The sequence below is a fragment of the Zophobas morio genome, unplaced genomic scaffold (genome assembly GCF_036711695.1).
Source record: "Zophobas morio isolate AGI-343-1 ecotype UQ-CSIRO unplaced genomic scaffold, CSIRO_AGI_Zmor_V1 ptg000038l, whole genome shotgun sequence".
In the NCBI taxonomy this organism is placed as follows: Eukaryota; Metazoa; Arthropoda; class Insecta; order Coleoptera; family Tenebrionidae; genus Zophobas; species Zophobas morio.
Window position 1 is genome coordinate 95588 of NW_026972143.1, and position 25597 is coordinate 121184.

A 25597-nucleotide genomic window follows, 5' to 3' on the forward strand; every position below is an offset into this window, starting at 1 on the left:
CGTCACTAGTTGTGTTAAATACCAATTTTTCGGTACAAAAAACTCCATTCTACTTGCTATGCATTCTGCGTCAAAGAACAACTTCTGTGAACCCACCTATAAAAGCGCCATTTTTCGTCAGCTCGCTCTAAAGTGCCCATCATGCGAACAGTGCTCACCTTCGTACCACTGCTGGTGCTCAGCAGCTGTGTCAAAATCCGTATGTGTTCAAACTCACACCACCACGTCTTCATAGTGTTCTTCCAGCCCCTAACTTCCACAAATGCAACCGGAAGAGCCCGGATTTTAAAAGCTGCGTGCTCGAGTCCGCCAAGAAGGGGGTCCGGGAGCTGGTCAGACCCTACCCGGAACTCACCCTCCCCAGAATGGACCCTTTCGAGATCTCGGAAGTCACCATCGGAGGGTCAGACGGACCAGTCAACTTCCAGCAAAAATTCACAAAGTGCAAGGTCTACGGACTGGTGGATTTAGACCTCGACGATTTCGAGTAAGTCGGTAATGGTTTTCGTCATCGAGCAATTTTGACCCTTTTCAGGTTCAATTTTGAGAAGAACGTGGTCAAGATGAGTGGGGTGTTCCCGGAAGTTCGAATGATGTGCGACTACGAGGTTAAAGGGAAGATTTTAGTTTTACAAATCGATGGAATTGGCAACGGCACGGTTATTTTGAGTAAGTTTTTTGAGTTTTTTGATTTTTCTGACGATTCGTTTGGTAGAAAATCTTAAAATAATGGATGTTCTTCCGTTCGAGGAGACGAAGAGGATGGGCAGAACGTTCCCGAAGTTTAAGTCCAGTTCGATCACGATTGATCCGGAGTTGGTGGTTTTTGATTTTTTGAATCATGATAATAAAGCTTTGTCTGATAATGTCAATCCGATTTTCAATAACAACTGGAAGGATATTTTTGACGAAGTTAAAGGGGATTATGCGAACGTCGTGGATCGGGTTGTCTTGAATGTGGTTAACAGTTTTTTCAGTAAAGTGACTTTTGAAGAGGCTTTTGATAGTGCTTAACCACCCAGAGGGTGTAATAGTGATAAAATGTGATATTTTTGTAAAGAAATTCTAAAACTATGTTATAGTCAAACCAATATTAAAGTTTTGCATAAATAAACTGTCGCTTTTTTTGAATCGCCAACCGTCCTTAGATATCCACATAAAATTAAATGTAGATTATTTAAATCAGTTGTATGTTTAATGTATCGCTGTTCTATAATTGTCGCCAATTTAATATTCCACCCGTTTTTTCATAAACTTTAAAACCTTATTAAACATTGCAACAACGTCAAAACCCGAACATGTTTGACCACTTTACCTCCATTCCCAACTTCATCGGTAGCAGTGGTTCACAGCGAACCTCGCTACCAGTCTACTCTGAACCACCATGAACTACTTACTCATTTTAATCTTCACACTACGCGCAGTTGATTGTACTATCCGTAAGTATCAAATCTCACCACTCGTTTTCCTCACTTCTTGACAATTCAGCGTCTACTTTTAGAAAATGTGGCCGCAAAGGCCCGATTTTCAAAACTGTCTCCAAGAAGCCGCCCAAAATGCCGTCCAGCAGTTGGCAAAACCGTTCAAATCGTTGAATTTGACGAGCTTGGAACACTTAATTGTCGAAAGTTTGACTCTCGAAAAAGCTCCTGGTGTAGTGTCGCTTGAGCAACAACTGAAAAATTGCAAGCTGTCTGGACTGACTAGTGCCAAAATTGAGAAATACGAGTGAGGGACAACACCATTGAGACATCTAGTTGTATTAATTGTGCTTCTAGTGTGAGTACAAAATGGAAGGCCGAATTCTCGTTTTGACTGTCAAAGGGGAAGGCAATGCGACGATTAGTTGCAGTAGGTTCTCTGATAGTAAAAAATTGTTGTCTATCTTAGTTTATTTTGTTTGTAGAAATTTGCGCTGTGTGTATCATGCTGGTTACAAAGACTATGTTAAAAAAAATTGGTCTAAAGAGTTTAGACAGTACTTCCCTCGCTGTCGGAAACTTGACGGCTGCATGCCTAATGTGTTTTTTTTTCTCATTACATTTTTGTAGTGGGAATTTAAAAAAAAAATTTGATGACGTCATCAACATTTTTGCAAGGACACGTATATCAGTTGGGATAGATGTAGTGTAATACTAAGAATAAAATTATTGTATTCCCAAATTTTCGGGAAAATGAATTGGGTCGTTTTGAATATTGATTTCTTATAATCAATAAAATAACGAAACAATTTACTCAGGTATACGGCGCCGGTGTGTAATATCTAGAGAGCGGATTTCTGTCGGGCTAGGCAAGGCCAAACTCGGTACGGCTCGTACGGGATGCGAATTCATTGCGATTGCGGACTGCACTTCGTTTATTTGAGATTAGAATAAAGCTGTTTCGTTGCACTCTGCTGTTAATTCCCGTTCTCATTTACATAGCCGTTTGATTAATAAATCGTTAATAATATTTATGGAATTAGTACCGATTAAACGTGACGTAGCCCGACAAAAATCCGCTGTCTGGTAATATGAAAGGCAACTGAAAATCGTTTATGTATAAACATTCTTAATTTAAGATGACAAGCGTAACAGCATACGTGAGAGTCAAACAGAGAAACTGTAAACAAAACGACCACCGGTTTTATTGCTTCGACTTCCGCTTATTATATAAAACATTGGGTTTTATTTTAATTCTTCACGGTGAAATTCACAATTGGTTGATTATAAACATGTCTATTCCACATTCGCGGAACCAAGTGAGCGCATAAAACAAATGCAGGTCTGTAATGTTAAAGTCGATGTAAATAAGCGTGCTACCCTTATGTTTCAACCGAGTTTTTCCTTTAACAAATTTTGTGTCTACCAAATTGGGTTGGCTGGGATGTAATACTAATAATAAGTGTTGCCTTTAATTTAATCAATAAAATAAATTGACTTCATTAATTTTCTTGAACCACCTCTTAAGAAAATCTAAAAAAATATGAATGGAATGATATATCACAACTACAAACTCATCATATTTTTTGCATTTTAGATAGGATTTATTCAGCAAAATTTAAGGGTGACGTCACCAATTTTTTAAGGAGGGATGAACAAATACATTTTGAACAAAAGTTTACCATGCTTATAATAACTTTAAAATATTCCCAAGATTTCAAAGCATTCGGTTTTGTAATTCCTGATTAAATCGATAAAATACATTCACGCCTTCATTAATTTTTTTGAGTCACCCTGCATATGCAAATCCAAAAATATGAATGGAATGATAAATCACAAGTACAGACTCATCATATTTTGTACATTTTAGATACGATTTATTCGGCACACTTTTGAGCTGACGTCATCAGTTTGTTGTAGAAGATAACCAAATATATTTTGACTAAAAATTTATTACGCTCTTTATAACCTTAAAACATCTGCAAGATTTCAAAGCATTCGGTTTTGTAATTCCTGATTAAATCAATAAAATAAATTTACGCATTCATTAATTTTTTTGAGTCACCCTGTATATGCAAATCGAAAAAATTTGAATGGAATGATAAATCACAAGAAGAGACTCACCATATTTTGTACATTTTAGATAGGATTTATTCAGCAAAATTTTGTGGTGACGTCATAATTTTTTTAGGGGGGACGATCAAATACATTTTGATAAAAAATTTACCATGCTTATGATAATTTTAAAATATCTTCAAGATTTCGAAGCATTCGGTTTTGTAGTTCCTGAGTAAATCAATAAAATAAATTTACGCTTTCATTTATTTTCTTGAATCACCCTGTATATGCAAATCCAAAAAATATGAATGGAGTGATAGATCACAAGTACAGACTGATCATATTTTGTACATTTTAGATATGATTTATTCGGCAAATTTTCGAGCTGACGTCATCAAGTTTTTGGAGGGAATAAGCAAATATATTTTGACTAAACATTTATTATGCTCTTTATAACCTTAAAACATCTGCAAGATGTCAGAGCATTCCGTTTTGTAGTTCCTGATTAAATCAAGAAAATATATTTACGCATTCATTAATTTTTTTGAGTCACTCTGTATATGCAAATCCAAAAAATATGAATGGAATGATAAATGACAAGTATAGACTCATCATATTTTGTACATTTTAGATATGATTTATTCGGCAAACTTTCGAGCTGACGTCATCAAGTTTTTGGAGGGGATAAGCAAATATATTTTGACTAAACATTTATTATGCTCTTTATGACCTTAAAACATCTGCAAGATTTCAGAGCATTCGGTTTTGTAGTTCCTGATTAAATCAATAAAATATATTTACGCATTCATTAATTTTTTTGAGTCACCCTGTATATCCAAATCCAAAAAATATGAATGGAGTGATAAATTACAAGTACAGACTCATCATATTTTTACAGTTTAGATAGGATTTATTCGGCAAACTTTCGAGCTGACGTCATCAATTTTTTGGAGGGGATAAGCAAATATATTTTGACTAAACATTTATTATGCTATTTATAACCTTAAAACATCTGCAAGATTTCAAAGCATTCGGTTTTGTAGTTTCTGAGTAAATCAGTAAAATAAATTTACGCATTCATTAATTTTTTTGAGTCACCCTGTATATGCAAATCCAAAAAATATGAATGGAGTGATAGATCACAAGTACAGACTCATCATATTTTGTACATTTTAGATATGATTTATTCCACAAACTTTTGAGCTGACGTCATCAAGTTTTTGGAGGGGATAAGCAAATATTTTTTGACTAAAAATTTATTATGCTCTTTATAGCCTTAAAACATCTGCAACATTTCAAAGCATTCTGGTTAGCAGATTAAAAATTAAATTTCAAAGTGTTGTTTTATAATTTTGATTTTTTTTCCAAAAATCTGGACGTTTCGGGTGAAAAGTCGATTCAAAGTTGTAAACTACATGTGTAGGACTATGTTATTTTATACAATTGAAAACCCATTTACTATGTACAATTTTGAAGTGACGTCATCGCATTAGTGGTGGGGATGATTAGACAAATTTTGGTTAGCGTTTTACCATCTACATGATATTCTTAATATAAGTACAAAATTTCACAACAATCGGTCGAGTACTTTCGGAGATTATCTGTCTAATAAAAATCCGGGACGGCAGACGGACAGACGGACGGACAGACGGACGGACAGACGGACGGACAGACGGACGGACAGACGGACGGACAGACGGACAGACGGACAGACGGACAGACGGACAGACAGACGGAAATGGGAGACCTATTTCTTCGTCTTCTAGGGGTCATGAAAGATCAAGAAAACGTAAAAGTAGAGAGTCGGCCGACAGACTCGATTACAATACTTCCTTTGCTTACGCTCGGGAAGTAAAAAACGAAAAGTACTGGGTTCGAAAAATATAAAAAGTACAATGGAAACTCGAAAGATCGAGAAATCGAGAAATTGAAAATCGATTCTTGATTTTTCGAATGTTCATAGTGATTATTGGGTGTTTCGAATTTTAAATTTTTCGTTTTTTATTAATTTTTTGATTTTCGACTATTGTATTTTTCGAGTTCTCAATTCTCGATTTTTCCGTTTTTCTATTTAGATTTTTCATTTTTCGTTTTTTGATTATATGATCTTTCGACGTCCAATTTTTGGAATTTTCGAGTTTTCGTTCTTTTGTTTTTCGATTTTCGATATCTCGATTTTTCGAATTCTCATTTCTAGATTTTTCGGTTTTTCTTTATTTATACCTTTCGATTTATCGATTTTTTCGATTTTTCGAATTCTCAATTTTTCATTTTTCAATTGTTTGATTTTTCAATTTTTCGATTGTATTGTTCGATTTTTTGGAATTTTCAATTTTTTTATTTTTCAAATTTCCACGTTCTCAATTTCCCGATTTCCGTATTTTTAGATTTTTCAGATTGTTGCTTTTAAGGTTTTTTCGATTTGTCGATTTTTCGAATTTTCAATTTTTTGATTTTTCCATTTTTGAAATTCTCAATTGCTCAATTTTTCGAATTTTCATTTTAATTTTTAGATTTTTCGAATTCTTAATTTTTCGTTTTTTTATTGAGTTTTCAATTTTAAATTTTTGGATTTTTCGAATATTCGATTCATCTTTTGGATGTTTAGATTTTTCTATTTATCGATTTTTCGATTTTTAGGATTTTTCTATATTTCGAATTCTCAATTTCTCAATTTCTCTCCATTTTTTGATTTGCATTTTTCGATTTCTCGATTTATTATTTAAGTGTAAACGCTGTTGAAAAAAATGTTTTTTGGAAAAAATACAAAAAATTTAATCCTAGATTCTATTATTGTTCAATATAAGAATAAGAGTAAGAATATAAGAGTCAATAAGAATGAATGATCAAAATGGAAGAGGTGAGTGGCTGGGACCACTTTTGACTCGGTTTTAAATTTTAGATTCTACCGCTTTTTAAAATAGAATTCAATTTCCATTTTACAATAAATAAAACTAGTAAATTAATAAAATTAGTTCATTGGGCAAAGATATTCTTATAAGCAAGCAGTAACCCTGTCAACCCACCCCCTCTTCATTCTGGTAACTACTCTTAATATTGTTCAGTCTTAATTTAGTAAGTACTAACCCTGCCCACCCGTCCTCTATTTTCTTAGAGGGTATATCATTAGCCAAAATCAATCTTATCTTAATAAGAACTAACCCCGCCCACCCACCCCCTACTTTCTTAGAGGTTGGCAAAATCAGTCTTATCTTAGCATGTGCTATCCCCGCTCACCCACCCGCTATTTTTTTATAGGGTATATCATTTGCCAAAATCCATCATATATTAGAATGTACCAGCCCCGCCCACCCACCCTCTATTTTCTTAGAGAATATATCAATTGCCAAAATCAGTCTTATTATAGCAAGTACCAGCCCCGCCCACCCACCCTCTGTTTTCTTAGAGGATATATTAATTGCCAAAATAAGTCCTATCTTAGCATGTGCTATTCCCGCCCACCCACCCGCTATTTTTTTAGATTAGAGGGTATATCATTTGCCAAAATCGATCATATCTTAGTATGTACCAGCACCGCCCACCCACCCTCTATTTTCTTAGATGATATATCAATTGCCAAAATCAGTCTTATCATAACAAGTACTAACCCCGCCCATCCGCCCTCTGTTTTCTTAGGAGGTATATCATTTGCCAAATTCAGTCTTATCTTAGTAAGTACTAGCTCCACCCACCCGTCGCTAATTTTCTTAGAGGGTATATCTTCATTTGCCAATGATACTAATCTAATAAAACTGCGGAAATTGAAAATGCTTCTAGCGAAATTTGGAACGGTATTGTTTACGATAACATTAAAAACATTCCACCTTTTTTTCTAAGGAATAAACAACTGCTATTATCTGCTTTATCATGGAATTGTGAAAATTCTATTTTTTTGTTTCGTAAAAATTAGAAACTCTACCAAACAAGTGCCCTATAGTAAAGTTTATACATGAAGAGGATTGAAGATGTCTTAGAGCTCAATACTTTCAATCTGTCCATTTCTCGAACTTTCATTTTTCGTTTTTCGTTCGCATGAATTTTCGATTTCCGATTTCTGGATTTTTCGAGTTTTCGTTCTTCGATTTTTCAGTATTTAGATTTCTCGGTTTCCCAATTTCTCTATTTTTTGATTCTGCATTTTTAGATTTTTCGCTTTTCAATTTCTCGAGTTCTCAGTTTGTCGAATTTTTATGGTGAATCTTAAATTTTTCGCATTCTCAATTTTTAGTTTTTTTTACTGATTTTTCGATTTTGGATTTTTGAATTTTTCGGCTTTGATCCTTCGATTTTTCGATTTTCGATATTTCAATTTTTCGAGTTTTCAATTCTCGATTCAATTTTTCATTTTTTCAATTGTTTGATTTTCCAATTTTTCGATCTTTGGAATTTTCAATTTCTTGTTTTATTAATTGTCCGCGTTCTCAATTTTCCGATTTGTCCATTTATGGATTTTTAAAATTTTTGCTCTTTTGATTCTTCGGTTTTTCTAATTTTCGTTTTTTCGATTTTTCGATGTTTCGAGTTCTCGAACTGTAGTTGTTTTGATATATAAATTTCTCATTTCTTTTATTTAGCAATGTCTAAAATTTTTGGTTTTTGCATTTTTCGATTTTTCGATTACTCGATTATCAATTTCTTGATTTTTCGAATTTTTATTTTGATTTTTCGTATTCTCAATTTCTCGATTGCTCCATTTTTTGATTCCGCAGTTTTGAAATACTCGTTTTTTTCGAAATTTTCATGATTTTTTAATTTTTGGATTTTCCTAGATTTCGAGTTCTCGATTTCTCAATTTCTCGATTTTCAGTTCCTCGATTTTTCAAATTCTCAGTTTTTGATTTTTCGATTGTTCGAATTTTGGATTTCGGGCACAAAAGGTACATGAACTTCCTTCAACTCTAACTTCTTTTTCTGGCGTCATTTTCTCATTTTTCTTTGCAACTTGTATACTAGACTGCATATTTTCTAATACCGTGAATACAACTTTAGAGCTGACCATCTGAGATGAACATCCGGAATCATCAACACAAACTTTTACACTTAGTTACACATAATTATTTCTCCAACGTAGCAACACCAAAAAACTCAAGACTTATTTGCGCAATTTATTCTCATATAAATATCAGCAACAATTTCAAAACTGGGACACTTTCACTCGAACGCTTCTTCTATTGACACCTTAGCAAACACTCTATTAAGCACCTCCGTCACCACCTGCTTCATCAAGTCATTATAAACCGGCTTCCGCTCTTCATAAATCTCCTTCGCGTTTTCGTTCAAAACTTTATTAATATTATCACCCACTTCCTTATTCCCGCCAAAAAGATTCTCGAAATTGATGTACACTTCTTCAGGTTCTGCGTCCAAAACGTCATTGTCAACCATAAAATACGTCTTGTTATTTTTAACGTAGTCTTTGTAACCAGCATGATACACACAGCGCAAATTTTCTACAAACAAAATAAACTAAGATAGACAACAAATTTCTACTATCAGAGAACTTACTGCAACCAATCGTCGCATTGCCTTCTCCTTTGACAGTCAAAACGAGAATTTGGCCGTCCATTTTATACTCACATTTGAGAACACCTTCGGGAATAACTGCCACAAGTGCGACAGTTTTGTTGTCAAAGTTCATACTAGAAGCACAGTTAATAGAACTAGATGAGGCAATAGTGATCTCACTCACTCGTATTTCTCAATTTTGGCACTAGTCAGTCCAGACAGTTTACAATTTGTCAATTGTTGCTCAACCGACACTGCACCAGGAGCTCTTTCGAGAGTCAAACTTTCGACAATTAAGGGCTCCAAGCTCGGCAAATTCAGCGATTTGAACGGTTTTGCCAACTGCTGGACAGCATTTTGGGCGGCTTCTTGGAGACATTTTTGAAAATCGGGGTTTTTGCGGCCGCATTTTCTAAAAGTAGATGCTGAATTGTCAAGAAGTGAGGAAAAAGAGTGGTGAGATTTGATACTTACGGATGGTACAATCAACTGCGCGTAGTGCGAAGATTAAAATGAGTAAGTAGTTCATGGTGGTTCAGAGTAGACTGGTAGCGAGGATCGCTGTGAACCACTGCTACCGATGAACTTGAGAATGGGGGTAAAGTGGTCAAACGTGTTCGGGTTTCGACGTTGTTGTAATGTTTAATGCGGTTTTAATGGTTATAAAAAAACGGGTGGAGTGTTAAATTAGCGACAATTAGAGAAGAGTGAGACATTAAACATACAACTGATTTAAATAATCTACATTTAATTTTATTATATCTAAGGAGAGTTGGCGATTCAAAAAAAGGGACAGTTTATTTATGCAAAACTTTATATTTATTTGACTAAGAACATAGTTTTAGAATTTCTTTACGAAAAATATCACATTTTGCCACTACTACACCCTCCGGGTGGTTAAGCACTATCAAAAGCCTCTTCAAAAGTCACTTTACTGAAAAAACTGTTAACCACATTCAAGACAACCCGATCCACGACGTTCGCATAATCCCCTTTAACTTCGTCAAAAATATCCTTCCAGTTGTTATTCAAAATCGGATTGACATTATCAGACAAAGCCCTATTATCATGATTCACAAAATCAAAAACCACCAACTCCGGATCAATCGTGATCGAACTGGACTTAAACTTCGGGAACGTTCTGCCCATCCTCTTCGTCTCCTCGAACGGAAGAACATCCGTTACTTTAAGGTTTTCTACCAAACGAATCGTCAGAAAAATCAAAAAACGCCAAAAACTTACTCAGAATAACCGTGCCGTTGCCAACTCCATCGATATGTAAAACCAAAATCTTCCCTTTAACCTCGTAGTCGCACACCATTTGAATTTCCGGGAACATCCCACTCATTCTGACCACCTTCTTCTCAAAATTGAACCTGAAAAACGTCAAAATTCCTCGATGACGAAAACCATTACAGACTTACTCGAAATTGTCGATGTCTAAATTCACCAGTCCGTAGAGCTTGCATTTTGTGAATTTTTGCTGGAAGCTCACTGGTCCGTCTGACCCTCCGATGGTGACTTCCGAGATCTCGAAAGGGTCCAGGCTGGGGAGGGTCAGTTCCGGGTAGGGTCTGACCAGCTCCAGGACCCCTTTCTTGGCGGACTCGAGCACGCAGCTTTTAAAATCCGGGCTCTTCCGATTGCATTTGTGGAAGTTAGGGGCTGGAAGAACACTATGAACACGTGGTGGTGTGAGTTTGAACACATACGGATTTTGACACAGCTGCTGAGCACCAGCAGTGGTACGAAGGTGAGCACTATTCGCATGATGGGCACTTTAGAGCGAGCGGACGAAAAATGGCGCTTTTATAGGTGGGTTCACCGAAGTTGCATACCAAGTAGAATAGCGTTTTTTGTACCGAAAAGTTGGTAATTAACACAACTGGTTGTGTCAAAGAAGCATTCCGAATAAAAATAACCTTGTAAAAAACTAGAGATATAGAATATATAAAAAGCATTATCTGTAAAAGTATCACAGAATTCAGGTTTGATTTTATCTTATGTACTCGTAGCTCTAGCTATTTGTGCATAACTCATTTGTTTGAGTGGAATTTTAATTTATTTCAAACGTCATATACAAATCTACGTATGATTTTAACTCGTTCTCGCTGAAAAAATATACCATCCAAGGGCTTGGACCACTCTTCTATTTTACTTTTTTGTAAAAGTTGTTTATCGGGTTCCTAGGCAACAAAAAATCTCTTAGAATTGTATTTATATGCAACAAAAACAAAAATGTAATGAAGCCGAAAGTAAATTTTGGAGATTGACATCTGCAAAAACTCTTTCTAGATAGGATGCTCGAAAAAGTCAAAAATTTCACAAAAACACACCGAAAAATTGGGCTTTCCGAAAATTTGCCTAGAAATCCAGCAAAAATTCTGGAATATAGAGCTCGCTCGACAAGTTAATTCAAAAAACATAGTTTGTTGATGATCTCGGACAAAGATTATCATAACATTTATAAAAATTGTCATACGATATTTTGACGATTCTGGAAAAATGGTAGAAATTTTCGAAGAGATGAAACCGAAAATAAATTCTGGATGTCGAAATCTGTAACAATCCTTTTAGATAATTTTCTAGGGTGCCCGAAAAAAATCAAAAATTCCATAAAATTTCATATTGAATAACTGAGCTTTGGGAAATTGCCTAAAAATCACCAAAAATTCTGGAATATGGATCTAGATGAGGTAATTCAAAAAAAAACATAGCATGTTAATGACCCCGTTGTAAGATTTTCGTGGTATTAATCGTTTTTAAGTTCATATTTTTAAAACAGTGAAAAATATTGCCATATTTCTTTAGGCAATTCCTGAAAGTGCTACGAACTTTCTTAGAAATGAAACCGAAACTAAATTCTAGAGGTCAAAATCTGTAAAAAAATTTTTTAGATAATGTTCGACGGTGTTCGAAAAAACACGAAATGTTCATCAAATTTCATTTTGAAGAATTGAGCTTTTAGAAAAGTTGCATAAAATTTCGCCAAAAATTATGGAATATAGATTTTGACAAGATGGTTCAAAAAACATGCCATGTTGATGGTCTCGGATGAAGATCTTCGAAGTATTCGTTTTCAAAACCAATTTTTTTTAAATTTAAAAAAATTGCCTTATTTAATTCTGGCGATGAATAAAAAATGGTTGAAATTTTCGAAGACATATTGAAGGCGAGGGTAAATATTTGAACTTGACATCTACAAAAACTCCTCTTTGATAATTTTCGACGGTGCTCGAAAAAAATAAAAAATTTCATTAAATTATATTGAAAAATTGGCATTTTGGAAAAATCGTTTAAAAATAATCCACCAAAAATTCTAGAATATCGATGTCGACAAGTTAATTCAAAAAACATAGTTTGTTGATAACGTCGGACAAAGATTATGGACTATTCATTTTCAAAACAAAATTTTTAAACATTTATGAAAATTGTCATAGAATATTTTGACGATTCTGGAAAAATGGTAGAAATTTTCGAAGAGATGAAACCGAAAATAAATTCTGGATGTCGAAATCTGTAACAATCCGTTTAGATAATTTTCTAGGATGGACGAAAAAGTCAAAAATTCCGTAAAATTTCATATTGAAAAACTGAGCTTTTGGAAAATTGCCTAAAAATTCACCAAAAATTCTGGAATATAGACCTGGACGAGAGGTAATTCGAAAAACATAGCACGTTAATGACCCCGGACTAAGATTTTCAAGGTATTAGTTTTTAAGTTCATATTTTTAAAACAGTGAAAAATTGCCATTTTTCATTAGGCAATTCCTGAAAGTGCTACGAACTTTCTTAGAAATGAAACCCAAACTAAATTCTAGAGGTCGAAATCTGTAAAAAATATTGTTAGGTAATGTTCGACGGTGTTCAAAGAAACCCAAAATGTACATAAAATTTCATTTTGAAGAATTGAGCTTTTAGAAGAGTTGCATAAAATTTCGCCAAAATTTATGGAATATAGATTTTGACAAGATAGTTCAAAAGACATGCCATGTTGATGGTCTCGGATGAAGATCTTCTAAGTATTCGTTTTCAAAGCCAATTTTTTTTAAATTTCAAAAAATTGCCATATTCAATTCTGGCGATTCCTTAAAAATGGTTGAAATTTTCGAAGAAATGTTGAAGGCGAGGATAAATTTTTGAACTTGACATCTACAAAAACTTCTCTTAGATAATTTTGGACGGTGCTCGAAAAAGTTAAAAAATTTCATAAAATTATATTGAAAAATTGGAATTTTTGAAAAATTGTCTAAAAATCCACCAAAAATTCTAGAATATCGATGTCGACAAGTTAATTCAAAAAATATAGTTTGTTGATGACGTCGGACAAAGATTATGGACTATTCATTTTCAAAACAAAATTTTTAAACATTTATAAAAATTGTCATACGATATTTTGACGATTCTGGAAAAATGGTAGAAATTTTCGAAGAGATGAAACCGAAAATAAATTCTGGATGTCGAAATCTGTAACAGTCCTTTTAGATAATTTTGTAGGGTGGACGAAAAAGTAAAAAATTCCATAAAAATTCATATTGGAAAACTGAGCTTTTGGAAAATTGCCTAAAAATTCACCAAAAATTCTGGAATATAGATCTGGATGAGGTAATTCGAAAACATAGCACGTTAATGACCCCGGACTAAGATTTTCGAGGTATTAGTTTTTAAGTTCATATTTTTAAAACAGTGAAAAATTGCCATTTTGCATTGGGCAATTCCTGAAAGTGCCACGAACTTTCTCAGAAATGAAACCGAAAGTAAATTCTAGAGGTCGAAATCTGTAAAAAAGATTTTTAAATAATGTTCGACGGCGTTCGAAAAAACCCAAAATGTACATAAAATTTCATTTTGAAGAACTGAGCTTTTAGAAAAGTTGCATAAAATTTCGCCAAAAATTGTGGAACATAGATTCTGACAAAACAGTTCAAAAAACATGCCACGTTGATGATCTTGGATGAAGATCTTCGAAGTATTCGTTTTCAAATCCATTTTTTTTAAATTTCAAAAAATTGCCATATTTAATTCTGGCGATTCCTAAAAAATGGTTGAAATTTTTGAAGAAATCTTGAAGGTGAGGGTAAATTTTTAAACTTGGCATCTACAAAAACTCCTCTTAGATAATTTTCGACGGTGCTTGAAAAAAATAAAAAAAATTCATAAAATTATATTGAAAAATTGGGATTTTTGAAAAATTGTCAAAAAATTCACCAAAAATTCTAGAATATCGATGTCGACAAGTTAATTCAGAAAACATAGTTTGCTAATGACGTCGGACAAAGATTATGGACTATTCATTTTCAAAACAAAATTTTTAAACATTTATAAAAATTGTCATACGATATTTTATATAAATTCTGGGTGGCGAAATCTGTAACAATTCTTTTAGATAATTTTCTAGGGTGGACGAAAAAGTCAAAAATTCCATAAAAATTCATATTGGAAAACTGAGCTTTTGGAAAATTACCTAAAAACTCACCAAAACTTCTGGAATATAGACCTCAACGAGGTAATTCGAAAACAAAGCGCGTTAATGACTCCGGACTAAGATTTTCAAAGTACTAGTTTTCCAGTTCATATTTTTAAAACAGTGAAAAAAATCGGCATTCTTCATTAGGCAATTCCTGAAATGTGCTACTAACATTCTTAGAAATGAAACCAAAACTAAAAAAAATTTCCTGAAATTTCATTTTGAAGAATTGAGCTTTTAGAAAAGTTGCATAAATATTCTTCAAAAAACAGGAATAATACTCAAGGTTTGATAATATAACATTAAACATAAAAAAAATTCTAATAATACATGACACCCAAATATTTATGTTACGACAGTTGAAAAAAGTTGTTTCATTCATCGAATTAATGACGGCCTACTACGTCAACTTTCATTCACACGCTGTCTGCGTAATAAATCTGAAGAAATTTGTGGATTTCTGGAATTTTCATTTTCCGTTTTTCCGATTCTATGAATTTTCGATTTTCGATTCCTGGATTTGTCGAGAACGGTATATGTAAGATTTTTCGAATTTTCGAATTCTCAATTTTTCATTTTTTCAATTTTTGTTTCTTAATTTTCTGCATTTTCAGTTTCCCGATTTCTTGATTTCTACATTTCTCAAATTTTTGCTTTTTAATTTTTTGATTTATCTTATTTTCGTTTAATCAGGCTTTCGATGTTTCAATTTTTCGAGTTCTTAAATTGTAGTTGTCTTAATATCTTAATTTCTCAATTATTTGATTTCCGAATTTCTAAAATTTTTGGTTCTGTATTTTTAGATTTTTTCTATTCCTCGATTATCAATTTCTTGATTTTTCGAATTTTCATTCTGATTTATCGAATTCTCTATTTTTTCGTTTTTACTTCACGAGCGTAAGCAGAGGAAGTATTGTAATCGAGTCCGTCGGTTGACTCTCTACTTTTGCATTTTCTCGACCTATCATCATCCCCCGGCCGAAAAATTGTTCTCCCGGTTCCTACTGTCTGTGCGCCTGTCCGTCTGTCCGTTTGTCCGTCTGTCTGGCGTTAAATGTTTAGTCAAAATGTATTTCCTCATCCCCCCTAAAAAATTGATGACGTCACCCCAAAATTTTGCTGAATAAATGCTATCTTAAATGTGCAAAAAAAAACACAATAGGCATGCAGTCGACACGTTTCAAACAGCTAGGGAAGTACTGTCTAAACTCTTTGGACCAATTTTTTGATTTTGCATTTTGAGATTCCTCGATTTTCAGTTCCTCGATTTTTCGAATTGCAAGTTTTTGATTTTTTCGATTGTTCGATTCTTCGATTTCGAGTACAAAAGGTACACGAACTTTCTTCAATTTTTCTTTCTTCCGTCATTTTCTCATATTTCTTTACAACTTATATACTACTGCATATTTTCTAATACCGTGAACATAACATTAGAGTTGACCAATGGTTATGAGGAAACGGGTGGAATATTAAATTCGCGACAATAAGACATTAAACTTACAGCTGATTTAAATAATGAACATTTAATTTTATGTATATCTCTTTAATATTGACTTCACTAAGAACATGACTTTAGAATTTCTTCCCAAAAATATCACATTTTATCACTACCACACCCTCTGGGTGGTTAAGTACTGTCAAAAGCCTCTTCAAAAGTCACTTTACTGAAAAAACTGTTTACCACATTCAAGACAATCCGATCGATGACCTGCGCATATTCCCCTTTGACTTCGTCAAAAATATCCTTCCAGTTGTTATTCAAAATCGGATTGACAGAATCAGACAAGGCCTTATTCTTATGATTCTCAAAATTAAAAACTACCAACTCGGGATCAATCGTGACCGAACTGGACTTAAAATTCGGGAACGTTCTGCCCTTCCTCTTCGTCTCCTCAAACGGAAGAACATCCGTTATTTTAAGGTTTTCTACCAAACGAATCGTCAGAAAAAGAAAAAAACGCAAAAAACTTACTCAGAATAACCGTGCTGTTGCCAATCCCATGGATATTCAAAACCAAAATCTTCACTTTAACTTCGTAGTCGCACACCATTTGAATTTCCGGGAACATCCCACTCATTCTGACCACCTTCTTCTCAAAATTGAACCTGAAAAACGTCAAAATTCTTCGATGACGAAAACCATTACAGACTTACTCGAAATTGTCGATGTCTAAATCCACCAGTCCGTAGAACTTGCACTTTGTGAATTTTTGCTGGAAGTACACTGGTCCATCTGTCCCCCCGATGGTCATTTCCGTGAGCTCGAAAGGATCAAAGCTAGGGATGGTTAGTTCCGGGTAAGGTCTGACCAGCTCCAGGACCCCCTTCTTGGCGGACTCGAACATGCAAGTTTGAAAATCCGGGCTCTTCCGGTTGCATTTATGGAAGTTGGGGGCTGGAAGAACATTATGAACCCGTGGTGGTGTGAGTTTGAACACATACGGATTTTGACACAGCTGCTGAGCACCAGCAGTGGTACGACGGTGAGCACTGTTCGCATGATGGGCAATTTAGAGCGAGCGGACGACAAATGGCGCCTTTATAGGTGGGTTCACAGAAGTTGTTCTTTGTCGGAAAATGCATAGCAAGTAGAATAGCGTTTTTTGTACCGAAAACGTGCTAATTAACACAACTGGTTATGTCAAAGAAGGATCCCTAATAAACGTGACCTTGTAAAAAGACTAGAGATATAGAATATATAAAAGGCACTATTTGTGCATAACTCATTTGTATGAGTGGATTTTTAATTTATTTCAAACGTTATATAAATCTACGTATAATTTTAACCCGTTCTCGTCGAAAAAATATACCATCCAAGGACTTGGAGCATTCTTTGATTTTGCTTTTTTGTAAAAGTTGTTTATCGGGTTCCTAGGCAACAGAAAATTCTCTTAGAATTGTATTTGTAAACAAAAAAAACAAGATTCCAGGCGGACTGTGGTAGGCTTATTTTCTAATGGATCCATTTATTTATCTATACATTTAATAATTTATTTTCCTGAAATGTGGTAGAAATGTTCGAAGAAATGAAGCCGAAAGTAATCAGATAATTTTGAGCGTGATCCAAAAGAGCCAAAAATTTCATAAAATCATATTTAAAATATTGGGCTTTTGGAAAAATTGCCTAAAAATCCAGCAAATTTCACATAGCGCGTTAATGATCCCGGACTAATATTTTCGAGATATTATTAGTATTAGTTTTTAAGTTCATATTTACAATAAAATAAATTCGAATAATACTTGCTACCTAAATATTTATTTATGCTTATAATATTTACGACAGTTAAAAAAAGTTGTTTCATTCAACGAATTAATGACGGCCTACTACGTCAACTTTCATTCACACTCTGTCTACGGGATCCAGAAATGGGAGAACCCATGCCCTTCTTCTTCGTCCCTTCAAATGGAAGAACAGCCGTGACTTCAAGGTTCTCTACCAAATTAAGTACCACAGTAATCCAAAACCAAAATATTTCCTTAAACAGTTCGATATTTTTTTTATTTTCTCAATTTCTAGTTTGTTGCAAGTTAATCACAACTCGGAATCATTCTTTAACATAACCAGTTGTGCTAATTCCCAATCTCTCGCAACAAAAATGCTCTTTCATTCATTATGAATTTTCGCAATAAAAAGCAACATTTCTAAAACCCACCCATAAAAGCGGCATTCTTCGTCCGCCCGCTCTTAAAAGTAGCCCATAATGCGAACAGTGCTCACCTTCATACCACTGCTGGTGCTCAGCTCCGATGTCAAAATACGTACGTGTTCAAAGTCACCCGAATTCACGTGTTCATAGTGCGCTTCCAGCCCCGAACTTCCACAAGTGCACCCGGAAGAGCCCGGATTTCAAAACGTGCCTGTTAGAGTCCGCCAGAAAGGGGGTACTCGAGTTGGTCAGACCCTACCCGGAACTGACTATCCCCAGTTTCGACCCTTTCGAAGTCCCGGAAGCCACCATCAGAGGGAGAGAGGGACCAGTGAACGTACAACAACAATACAAAAAGTGCAAGTTTTACGGATTTCCGAAGTTACAGCTGGACGAATTCGAGTGAGTGTGTGATCGTTCTCGTCCTGGACGAACTTTGTCCTTTCGTAGGTTCAGTTTTGAAGAGAAGTTGGTCAAACTGAGTGGGGTGTTTCCGGAAATTCAAATGCTGTGCGACTACGAGTTGAAAGGGCAGGTTTTGGTTGTACCTGTTGTTGGAAAAGGCAACAGCACGATTATTCTGAGTACGTTTTTTGTGTTTTTTGTTTTTTCTAACAAAATGTCTTCGTAGAGAATGTTAATGCCACGGACGTTTTTTCATACGAGGAAACGAAGAAGATGGGCAAAACGTATGCGAGGTTTAAGTCGAGTTCGCTCACGATTGATCCGGATTTGGTAGTTTTTAATTTTGATAGTCATATTGAGGAAATTTTTGTTGGTCCTTTTAATACGGCTTTGAATGACAACTGGAAGGTGGTTTTTGACGATGTTAAAGGAAGTTACGAGCAAATGTTCGACCAGATTATCTTGAGTGTGTTCAACAGATTTTTCAACAAAGTGACTTTAGAAGAGGCTTTCGATTGAGCGTGACCACCTAGAGGACCTGATAATCATTTGTATGCTACTAAGTGTTTATTATTAGAGTTTTGCACGAACAAACGAGTGTATTTTTTATCGTCACAGTTTTCCCTTCTGCGTCTTACAAGTTTTTGCCAGTTTCATGTTTTCTGGAAGTTTCATGACCCTTAGAGCTCGAAAAAAGTGTCTCCTCTTTCCGTTTGTCTGTCGTCTGTCTGTCCGTCTGTCTGTCCTTCTGTTTATCTGTGTTAGGAATTGTTGGAGCGACACCTAGTTTCGGCCGTGCGAGGCTCGATCGTGTAGTGTAATTCTTCAATTTCTCGATTTCTTGATTTTTCGAATTCCCAATGTCCCGATTTTTCAATTTCTTCGTCTTTTTATTTCGCAGTTTCCGATTTCTCGTTGTTTGAGTTTTTCTATGTTTAGATTTTTCATTTTATCGATTTTTTCTATGTTTAGAATTTTTCAATTTTTCGAATTCTCTTCGTTTTAACATTTGTTTAATTTTTCGATTTTTTTTTTCGATAATTCAATTTTTTGGTTTCTCGATGATTCAATTTTTCGAGTTCTCGATGCTTTGATTTTTTTAATGCTCAATTTTTTGATTTTTCGATTTTTCGAATTGTCATTGTACTTAATTTTTAGGTTACTCGAATTCTTAATATTTATTTTTTTTAATGATTTTTGGATTTTTCGAATTTTTACTTCCCGAGCGTAAGCAAAGGAAGTATTGTAATCGAGTCCGTCGGCCGACTCTTTACTTTTACGTTTTCTCGATCTTTCATGACCCCTAGAAGACGAAGAAATAGATCTCCCATTTCCGTCTGTCTGTCCGTCCGTCTGTCCGTCTGTCCGTCTGTCCGTCTGTTGTCCCGGATTTTTATTAGACAGATAATCTCCGAAAGTACTCGACCGATTGTTGTGAAATTTTGTACTTATATTAAGAATATCATGTAGATGGTAAAACGCTAACCAAAATTTGTCTAATCATCCCCACCACTAATGCGATGACGTCACTTCAAAATTGTACATAGTAAATGGGTTTTCAATTGTATAAAATAACATAGTCCTACACATGTAGTTTACAACTCTGAATCGACTTTTCACCCGAAACGTCCAGATTTTTGGAAAAAAAATCAAAATTATAAAACAACATTTTGAAATTTAATTTTTAATCTGCTAACCAGAATGCTTTGAAATGTTGCAGATGTTTTAAGGCTATAAAGAGCATCATAAATCTTTAGTCAAAAAATATTTGCTTATCCCCTCCAAAAACTTGATGACGTCAGCTCAAAAGTTTGTGGAATAAATCATATCTAAAATGTACAAAAGATGATGAGCCTGTACTTGTGATCTATCACTCCATTCATATTTTTTGGATTTGCATATACAGGGTGACTCAAAAAAATTAATGAATGCGTAAATATATTTTATTGATTTAATCAGGAACTACAAAACCGAATGCTTTAAAATCTTGCAAATGTTTTAAGGTTATAACGAACATAATAAATGTTTAGTCAAAATATGTTTGCTTATCCCCTCCAAAAAATTGATGACGTCAGCTCGAAAGTTTGCCGAATAAATCCTATCTAAACTATAAAAATATGATGAGTCTGTACTTGTAATTTATCACTCCATTCATATTTTTTGGATTTGCGTATACAGGGTGACTCAAAAAAATTAATGAATGCGTAAATATATTTTATTGATTTAATCAGGAACTACAAAACCGAATGCTCTGACATCTTGCAGATGTTTTAAGGTTATAAAGGGCATAATAAATGTTTAGTCAAAATATATTTGCTTATCCCCTCCAAAAACTTGATGACGTCAGCTCGAAAATTTGCCGAATAAATCATATCTAAAATGTACAAAATATGATCAGTCTGTACTTGTGATCTATCACTCCATTCATATTTTTTGGATTTGCATATACAGGGTGATTCAAGAAAATAAATGAAAGCGTAAATTTATTTTACTGATTTACTCAGGAACTACAAAACCGAATGCTTCGAAATCTTGAAGACATTTTAAAATTATCATAAGCATGGTAAATTTTTGATCAAAACGTATTTGGTCGTCCCCCCTAAAAAATTTATGATGCCACCACAAAATTTTGCTGAAAAAATCCTATCTAAAATGTACAAAATATGGTGAGTCTCTTCTTGTGATTTATCATTCCATTCAAATTTTTTCGATTTGCATATACAGGGTGACTCAAAAAAATTAATGAATGCGTAAATTTATCTTATTGATTTAATCAGGAACTACAAAACCGAATGCTTTGAAATCTTGCAGATGTTTTAAGGTTATAAAGAGCATAATAAATTTTTAGTCAAAATATATTTGGTTATCTTCTACAAAAAACTGATGACGTCAGCTCAAAAGTTTGCCGAATAAATCGTATCTAAAATGTACAAAATATGATGAGTCTGTACTTGTGATTTATCATTCCATTCATATTTTTGGATTTGCATATGCAGGGTGACTCAAAAAAATTAATGAAGGCGTGAATTTATTTTATCGATTTAATCAGGAATTACAAAACCGAATGCTTTGAAATCTTGGGAATATTTTAAAGTTATTATAAGCATGGTAAACTTTTGTTCAAAATGTATTTGTTCATCCCTCCTAAAAAAATTGATGACGTCACCCTTAAATTTTGCTGAATAAATCCTATCTAAAATGCAAAAAATATGATGTGTTTGTACTTGTGATTTATCATTCCATTCATATTTTTTAGATTTTCTTAAGAGGTGGTTCAAAAAAATTAATGAAGTCAATTTATTTTATTGATTAAATTAAAGGCAACACTTATTATTAGTATTATACCCCAACCAACCCAATTTGGTAGACACAAAATTTGTTAAAGGAAAAACTCGGTTGAAACATAAGGGTAGCACGCTTATTTACATCGACTTTAACATTACAGACCTGCATTTGTTTTATGCGCTCACTTGGTTCCGCGAATGTAAAATAGACATGTTTATAATCAACCAATTGTGAATTTCACCGTCAAGAATTAAAATAAAACCCAATGTTTTATATAATAAGCGGAAGTCGAAGCAATAAAACCGACGGTCGTTTTGTTTACAGTTTCTCTGTTTGGCTCTCATGTATGCTGTTACGCCTGTCATCTTAAATTAAGAATGTTTATACATACACGATTTTCAGTTGCCTCTGATACGTATACGTGAGTAAATTGTTTCGTTATTTTATTGATTATTACAAATCAATATTCAAAACGACCCAATTCATTTTCCCGAAAATTTGAGAATATAATAATTTTATTCTTAGTATTACACTACATCTATCCCAACTGATATACCTACGTGTCCTTGCAAAAATGTTGATGACGTCATCGCAATTTTTTTTTAAATTCCCACTACAAAAATGTAATGAGAAAAAAAACACAATAGGCATGCAGTCGTCAAGTTTCCGACAGCGAGGGAAGTACTGTCTAAACTCTTTAGACCAATTTTTTTCAATTATCCGTGTTCTCAATTTCCCGATTTGTCGATCTCTAGATTTCTAAAATTTTTGGTTTTTCAATTTTTCCATTTCTCGATTATCAATTTCTGGATTTTTCGAATGAGCATGCTGAATTAACTATAAAATCTTATGTTGTCAATCTTTTGTCCTTGCTCCAGTTTCCTTCAGACGGCAGTCTTAGCAGTCCTGACGAAACCACAATTTTAAAGATAACAAAGTTACACATAATTTTTCCAACGTAGCAACACCAAAAAACCCAAGATTTATTTACGCAATTTATTGTCATATAAATATCAGCAACAATTTCAAAACTGGGACACTTTCACTCGAACGCTTCTTCTATTGACACCTTAGCAAACACTCTATTAAGCACCTCCGTCACCACCTGCTTCATCAAGTCATTATAAACCGGCTTCCGCTCTTGATAAATCTCCTTGGCGTTTTCATTCAAAACTTTATTAATATTATCACTCACTTCCTTATTCCCGCTAAAAAGATTCTCGAAGTTGATGTACACTTCTTCAGGTTCTGCGTCCAAAACGTCATTGTCAACCATAAAATACGTCTTGTTATTTTTAACGTAGTCTTTGTAACCAGCATGATACACACAGCGCAAATTTTCTACAAACAACATAACCAAGATAGACAACAAATTTCTACTATCAGAGAACTTACTGCAACCAATCGTCGCATTGCCTTCTCCTTTGACAGTCAAAACGAGAATTTGGCTGTCCATTTTGTACTCACATTTGAGAACACCTTCAGGAATAACCGTCACAAGTTCTATAGTTTTCTTGTCAAAGTTCATACTAGAAGCACAATTAATAGAAATTGATGTCGCAATAGTGGTCTCACTCACTCGTATTTCTCAATTTTGGCACTAGTCAATCCAAACAGTTTACAATTTGTGAGTTGTTGCTCAACCGACACCGCAACTGGAGCTCTTTCGAGAGTCAAACTTTCGACAATTAAGGGTTCCAAGCTCGGCAAATTCAGCGATTTGAACGGTTTTGCCAACTGCTGGACGGCATTTTGGGCGGCTTCTTGGAGACATTTTTGAAAATCGGGGTTTTTTCGGCCACATTTTCTAAAAGTAGATGCTGAATTGTCAAGAAGTGAGGAAAAAGAGTGGTGAGATTTGTATTTACGGATGGTACAATCAATTGCGCGTAGTGTGACGATTAAAATGAGTAAGTAGTTCATGGTGGTTCAGAGTAAACTGGTAGCGAGGTTCGCTGTGAACCACTGGAGAAATTGAGAAATCGGCAACTTGTGAAATCGAGAACTCCAGCAATTGAGAATTTGAGATGTGGAAAAATAAAAAAATTGAAAATTAAAAAAATCGACAAATCTTAATATCGAAAAAGCAAACATCGAGGACTGAGAACTCTAAAAATCGAAATATCGAAAGCTGAAAAATCCACGAAACGAAAACTCAAAAAATAAAAAAATCGAGAATCGATAAATTCATACAATCAAAAGATAATGAAAAATTGAGAATTTGAGAAATCGAAAAATTGATAATCGAGAAATTGAGAAATTGTGAAATCGAGACAAGCAAAATTCGAGAACTTGATAAACTACAACATGGAAAAACCGAAAAAACGAAAATTAGAAAAATCCCAAAAATTGGAATCATATAATCAAAAAAACGAAAAATGGAAATTCGGGAAATTGAGAAATTGAAAATCGAGAAATCAAAAAGTGGAAGAATGAGAAATCGAGAACTCGAGATCGCTAATTCGAAAAATCCAAAAAAATTGAAAATTCAAAATATAGAATAAAGGTAAAAAGCGCGAGTTGAAAACTCGAAAAATCCAATAATCACTATGGACATTCGAAAAATAAAGAAACAATTTTTAATTTCTCGATTTCTCGATCTTTTGAATTTCCACTTTTTCCGATTTTTTGATTGTATGGTTTTTTAAATCTCGATTTTTGGATTTTTCGAGTTTTCAATTCATCGATTTTGAGAGTTCTCAGTTCTAGATTTTTCGGTCTTTCGATGTTTAGATATTTCAAGTTATCGTTTTTTTTGATGTTTCGGATTATTTAATTTTTCGAATAATCATCTTTTTAACAATTCTTTAATGTTTCGATTTTTTTAATTGTCGATGTTTCGAATTTTCAATTATTTGATTTTTTCAGTTTTCCGCGTTCTCAACTTCCCGATTTTTAGTTTTTTCAAATCTTTGCTTTTTTTTTCGTTTATTCGAGTTCACTGGTTTTCTAGATTTCTCAATTTTTAGATTTCTCGATTGTCAATTTCTTGATTTCTCGATGTTTTGATTTTGCGAATTCGAAATTTTTTGATTTTTCGATTTTTCGAATTTTCAATGTGATTTTTAGATTTTTAGAATTCTCAATTTTTCGCTTGTTTTTATTAACTTTTCGATTTTCGAATTTTGGATTTTTCGAGTTTTCGTTTTTTCGATTTTTAGGATATTTCTGTTTATGGAGTCTATCGATTTTTAGGATTTTTAGATTTTTCAAATTTTTTAATTTGCCAATTCTCCCCGTTCTCAATTTCCCAATTTCTTGTTTTTTGGATATTTCACATTTTTACCTATTAAAGTCGATTTCTCGATTTTGTAAATTTTCAAAATTTTGGCTCTGCATTTTTCTTCGATTTCTCGGTCATTGTAATTCTCGATTTTTCTGTTTTTCGAATTCTCAATTTCTCGATTTTTTCTCTTTTGTCTTCCGTAAGGAAGGTTACTGTCTTGTTTTCTAATAACTTTTTTTTGTCGCTAAAAACCAGTTTTGTTCTTTGTGGTTTGTTTTTTTGGATATTTGTCTTGACAATGTTTACAAAATCTCAGTGGAATTTTAAATGCAATATCTCATTCACTTCCTTTGCTCCCGTTATTTTCAGACAGTAGTCTTGAGTAGATTCTCGGGTAGTCTTGAAGAAACCACAGTTTCTCCAACGTAGCAACACCAAAAAAATCAAGATTTATTTACACAATTTATTGTCATATAAATATCAAAAACAATTTCAAAACTGCGACACTTGATAAATCTCCTTCGCGTTTTCATTCAAAACTTTATTAATATTATCACACACTTCCTTATTCCCGCTAAAAAGA

The 25597-nt window shown here is 33.9% G+C and overlaps 5 protein-coding genes across 7 annotated transcripts; 1 reads left to right on the forward strand and 4 right to left on the reverse strand.

Moving 5' to 3' along the window:
- Positions 1-77: 77 nt before the first annotated feature.
- LOC135140084 (uncharacterized) lies at positions 78-19083 on the forward strand. 3 transcript variants are annotated; one of them, XM_064070488.1, is made up of 4 exons: positions 78-199; positions 18260-18500; positions 18549-18682; positions 18730-19083. In XM_064070488.1, the coding sequence occupies exons 1-4, from the start codon at positions 142-144 to the stop codon at positions 19020-19022; spliced, it is 726 nt and encodes a 241-aa protein (XP_063926558.1). In that variant the 5' UTR covers positions 78-141; the 3' UTR covers positions 19023-19083. The 3 variants fall into 3 exon arrangements, with proteins under 3 accessions (XP_063926558.1, XP_063926557.1, XP_063926559.1); XM_064070487.1 differs by lacking the exons at positions 18260-18500; positions 18549-18682; positions 18730-19083 and adding exons at positions 247-487; positions 536-669; positions 716-1114 and having other exon boundaries at positions 92-199; XM_064070489.1 differs by lacking the exon at positions 78-199 and adding an exon at positions 18138-18210.
- Positions 8572-9530, reverse strand: LOC135140148 (protein takeout-like). Its single transcript, XM_064070569.1, has 4 exons — positions 9459-9530; positions 9169-9409; positions 8985-9118; positions 8572-8929 (listed from the first exon to the last, which is right to left on the reverse strand). The coding sequence occupies exons 1-4, from the start codon at positions 9511-9513 to the stop codon at positions 8631-8633; spliced, it is 729 nt and encodes a 242-aa protein (XP_063926639.1). The 5' UTR covers positions 9514-9530; the 3' UTR covers positions 8572-8630.
- Positions 9882-10754, reverse strand: LOC135140188 (uncharacterized). Its single transcript, XM_064070619.1, has 4 exons — positions 10697-10754; positions 10409-10649; positions 10227-10360; positions 9882-10180 (listed from the first exon to the last, which is right to left on the reverse strand). The coding sequence occupies exons 1-4, from the start codon at positions 10752-10754 to the stop codon at positions 9882-9884; spliced, it is 732 nt and encodes a 243-aa protein (XP_063926689.1).
- LOC135140260 (uncharacterized) lies at positions 16011-16729 on the reverse strand. Its single transcript, XM_064070753.1, has 3 exons — positions 16606-16729; positions 16424-16557; positions 16011-16377 (listed from the first exon to the last, which is right to left on the reverse strand). The coding sequence occupies exons 1-3, from the start codon at positions 16701-16703 to the stop codon at positions 16079-16081; spliced, it is 531 nt and encodes a 176-aa protein (XP_063926823.1). The 5' UTR covers positions 16704-16729; the 3' UTR covers positions 16011-16078.
- A 3701-nt stretch (positions 19084-22784) lies between the features above and the next one.
- LOC135139909 (protein takeout-like) lies at positions 22785-23715 on the reverse strand. The gene is made up of 4 exons (XM_064070274.1): positions 23657-23715; positions 23368-23608; positions 23184-23317; positions 22785-23129 (listed from the first exon to the last, which is right to left on the reverse strand). Exons 1-4 carry the CDS (start codon positions 23709-23711, stop codon positions 22831-22833), a joined length of 729 nt encoding a protein of 242 aa, XP_063926344.1. The 5' UTR covers positions 23712-23715; the 3' UTR covers positions 22785-22830.
- Between the last annotated feature and the right edge of the window lie 1882 nt (positions 23716-25597).

Coding starts and splice junctions, on each gene's coding strand:
- LOC135140084 (XM_064070487.1), top strand. CDS start 142: ATGCGAACAGTGCTCACCTTCGTACCACTGCTGGTGCTCAGCAGCTGT. Junction 200..246: donor CAGCAGCTGTGTCAAAATCC/GTATGTGTTCAA, acceptor GTGTTCTTCCAG/CCCCTAACTTCCACAAATGC. Junction 670..715: donor CAACGGCACGGTTATTTTGA/GTAAGTTTTTTG, acceptor TTCGTTTGGTAG/AAAATCTTAAAATAATGGAT.
- LOC135140148 (XM_064070569.1), bottom strand. CDS start 9,513: ATGAACTACTTACTCATTTTAATCTTCGCACTACGCGCAGTTGATTGT. Junction 9,410..9,458: donor CGCAGTTGATTGTACCATCC/GTAAGTATCAAA, acceptor TTGACAATTCAG/CATCTACTTTTAGAAAATGC. Junction 9,119..9,168: donor GCCAAAATTGAGAAATACGA/GTGAGTGAGATC, acceptor CTGTGCTTCTAG/TATGAACTTTGACAACAAAA.
- LOC135140188 (XM_064070619.1), bottom strand. CDS start 10,754: ATGCGAATAGTGCTCACCTTCGTACCACTGCTGGTGCTCAGCAGCTGT. Junction 10,361..10,408: donor TTAGACATCGACAATTTCGA/GTAAGTCTGTAA, acceptor GACGTTTTTCAG/GTTCAATTTTGAGAAGAAGG. Junction 10,181..10,226: donor CAACGGCACGGTTATTCTGA/GTAAGTTTTTGG, acceptor TTCGTTTGGTAG/AAAACCTTAAAGTAACGGAT.
- LOC135140260 (XM_064070753.1), bottom strand. CDS start 16,703: ATGACCATCGGGGGGACAGATGGACCAGTGTACTTCCAGCAAAAATTC. Junction 16,558..16,605: donor TTAGACATCGACAATTTCGA/GTAAGTCTGTAA, acceptor GACGTTTTTCAG/GTTCAATTTTGAGAAGAAGG. Junction 16,378..16,423: donor CAACAGCACGGTTATTCTGA/GTAAGTTTTTTG, acceptor TTCGTTTGGTAG/AAAACCTTAAAATAACGGAT.
- LOC135139909 (XM_064070274.1), bottom strand. CDS start 23,711: ATGAACTACTTACTCATTTTAATCGTCACACTACGCGCAATTGATTGT. Junction 23,609..23,656: donor CGCAATTGATTGTACCATCC/GTAAATACAAAT, acceptor TTGACAATTCAG/CATCTACTTTTAGAAAATGT. Junction 23,318..23,367: donor GCCAAAATTGAGAAATACGA/GTGAGTGAGACC, acceptor TTGTGCTTCTAG/TATGAACTTTGACAAGAAAA.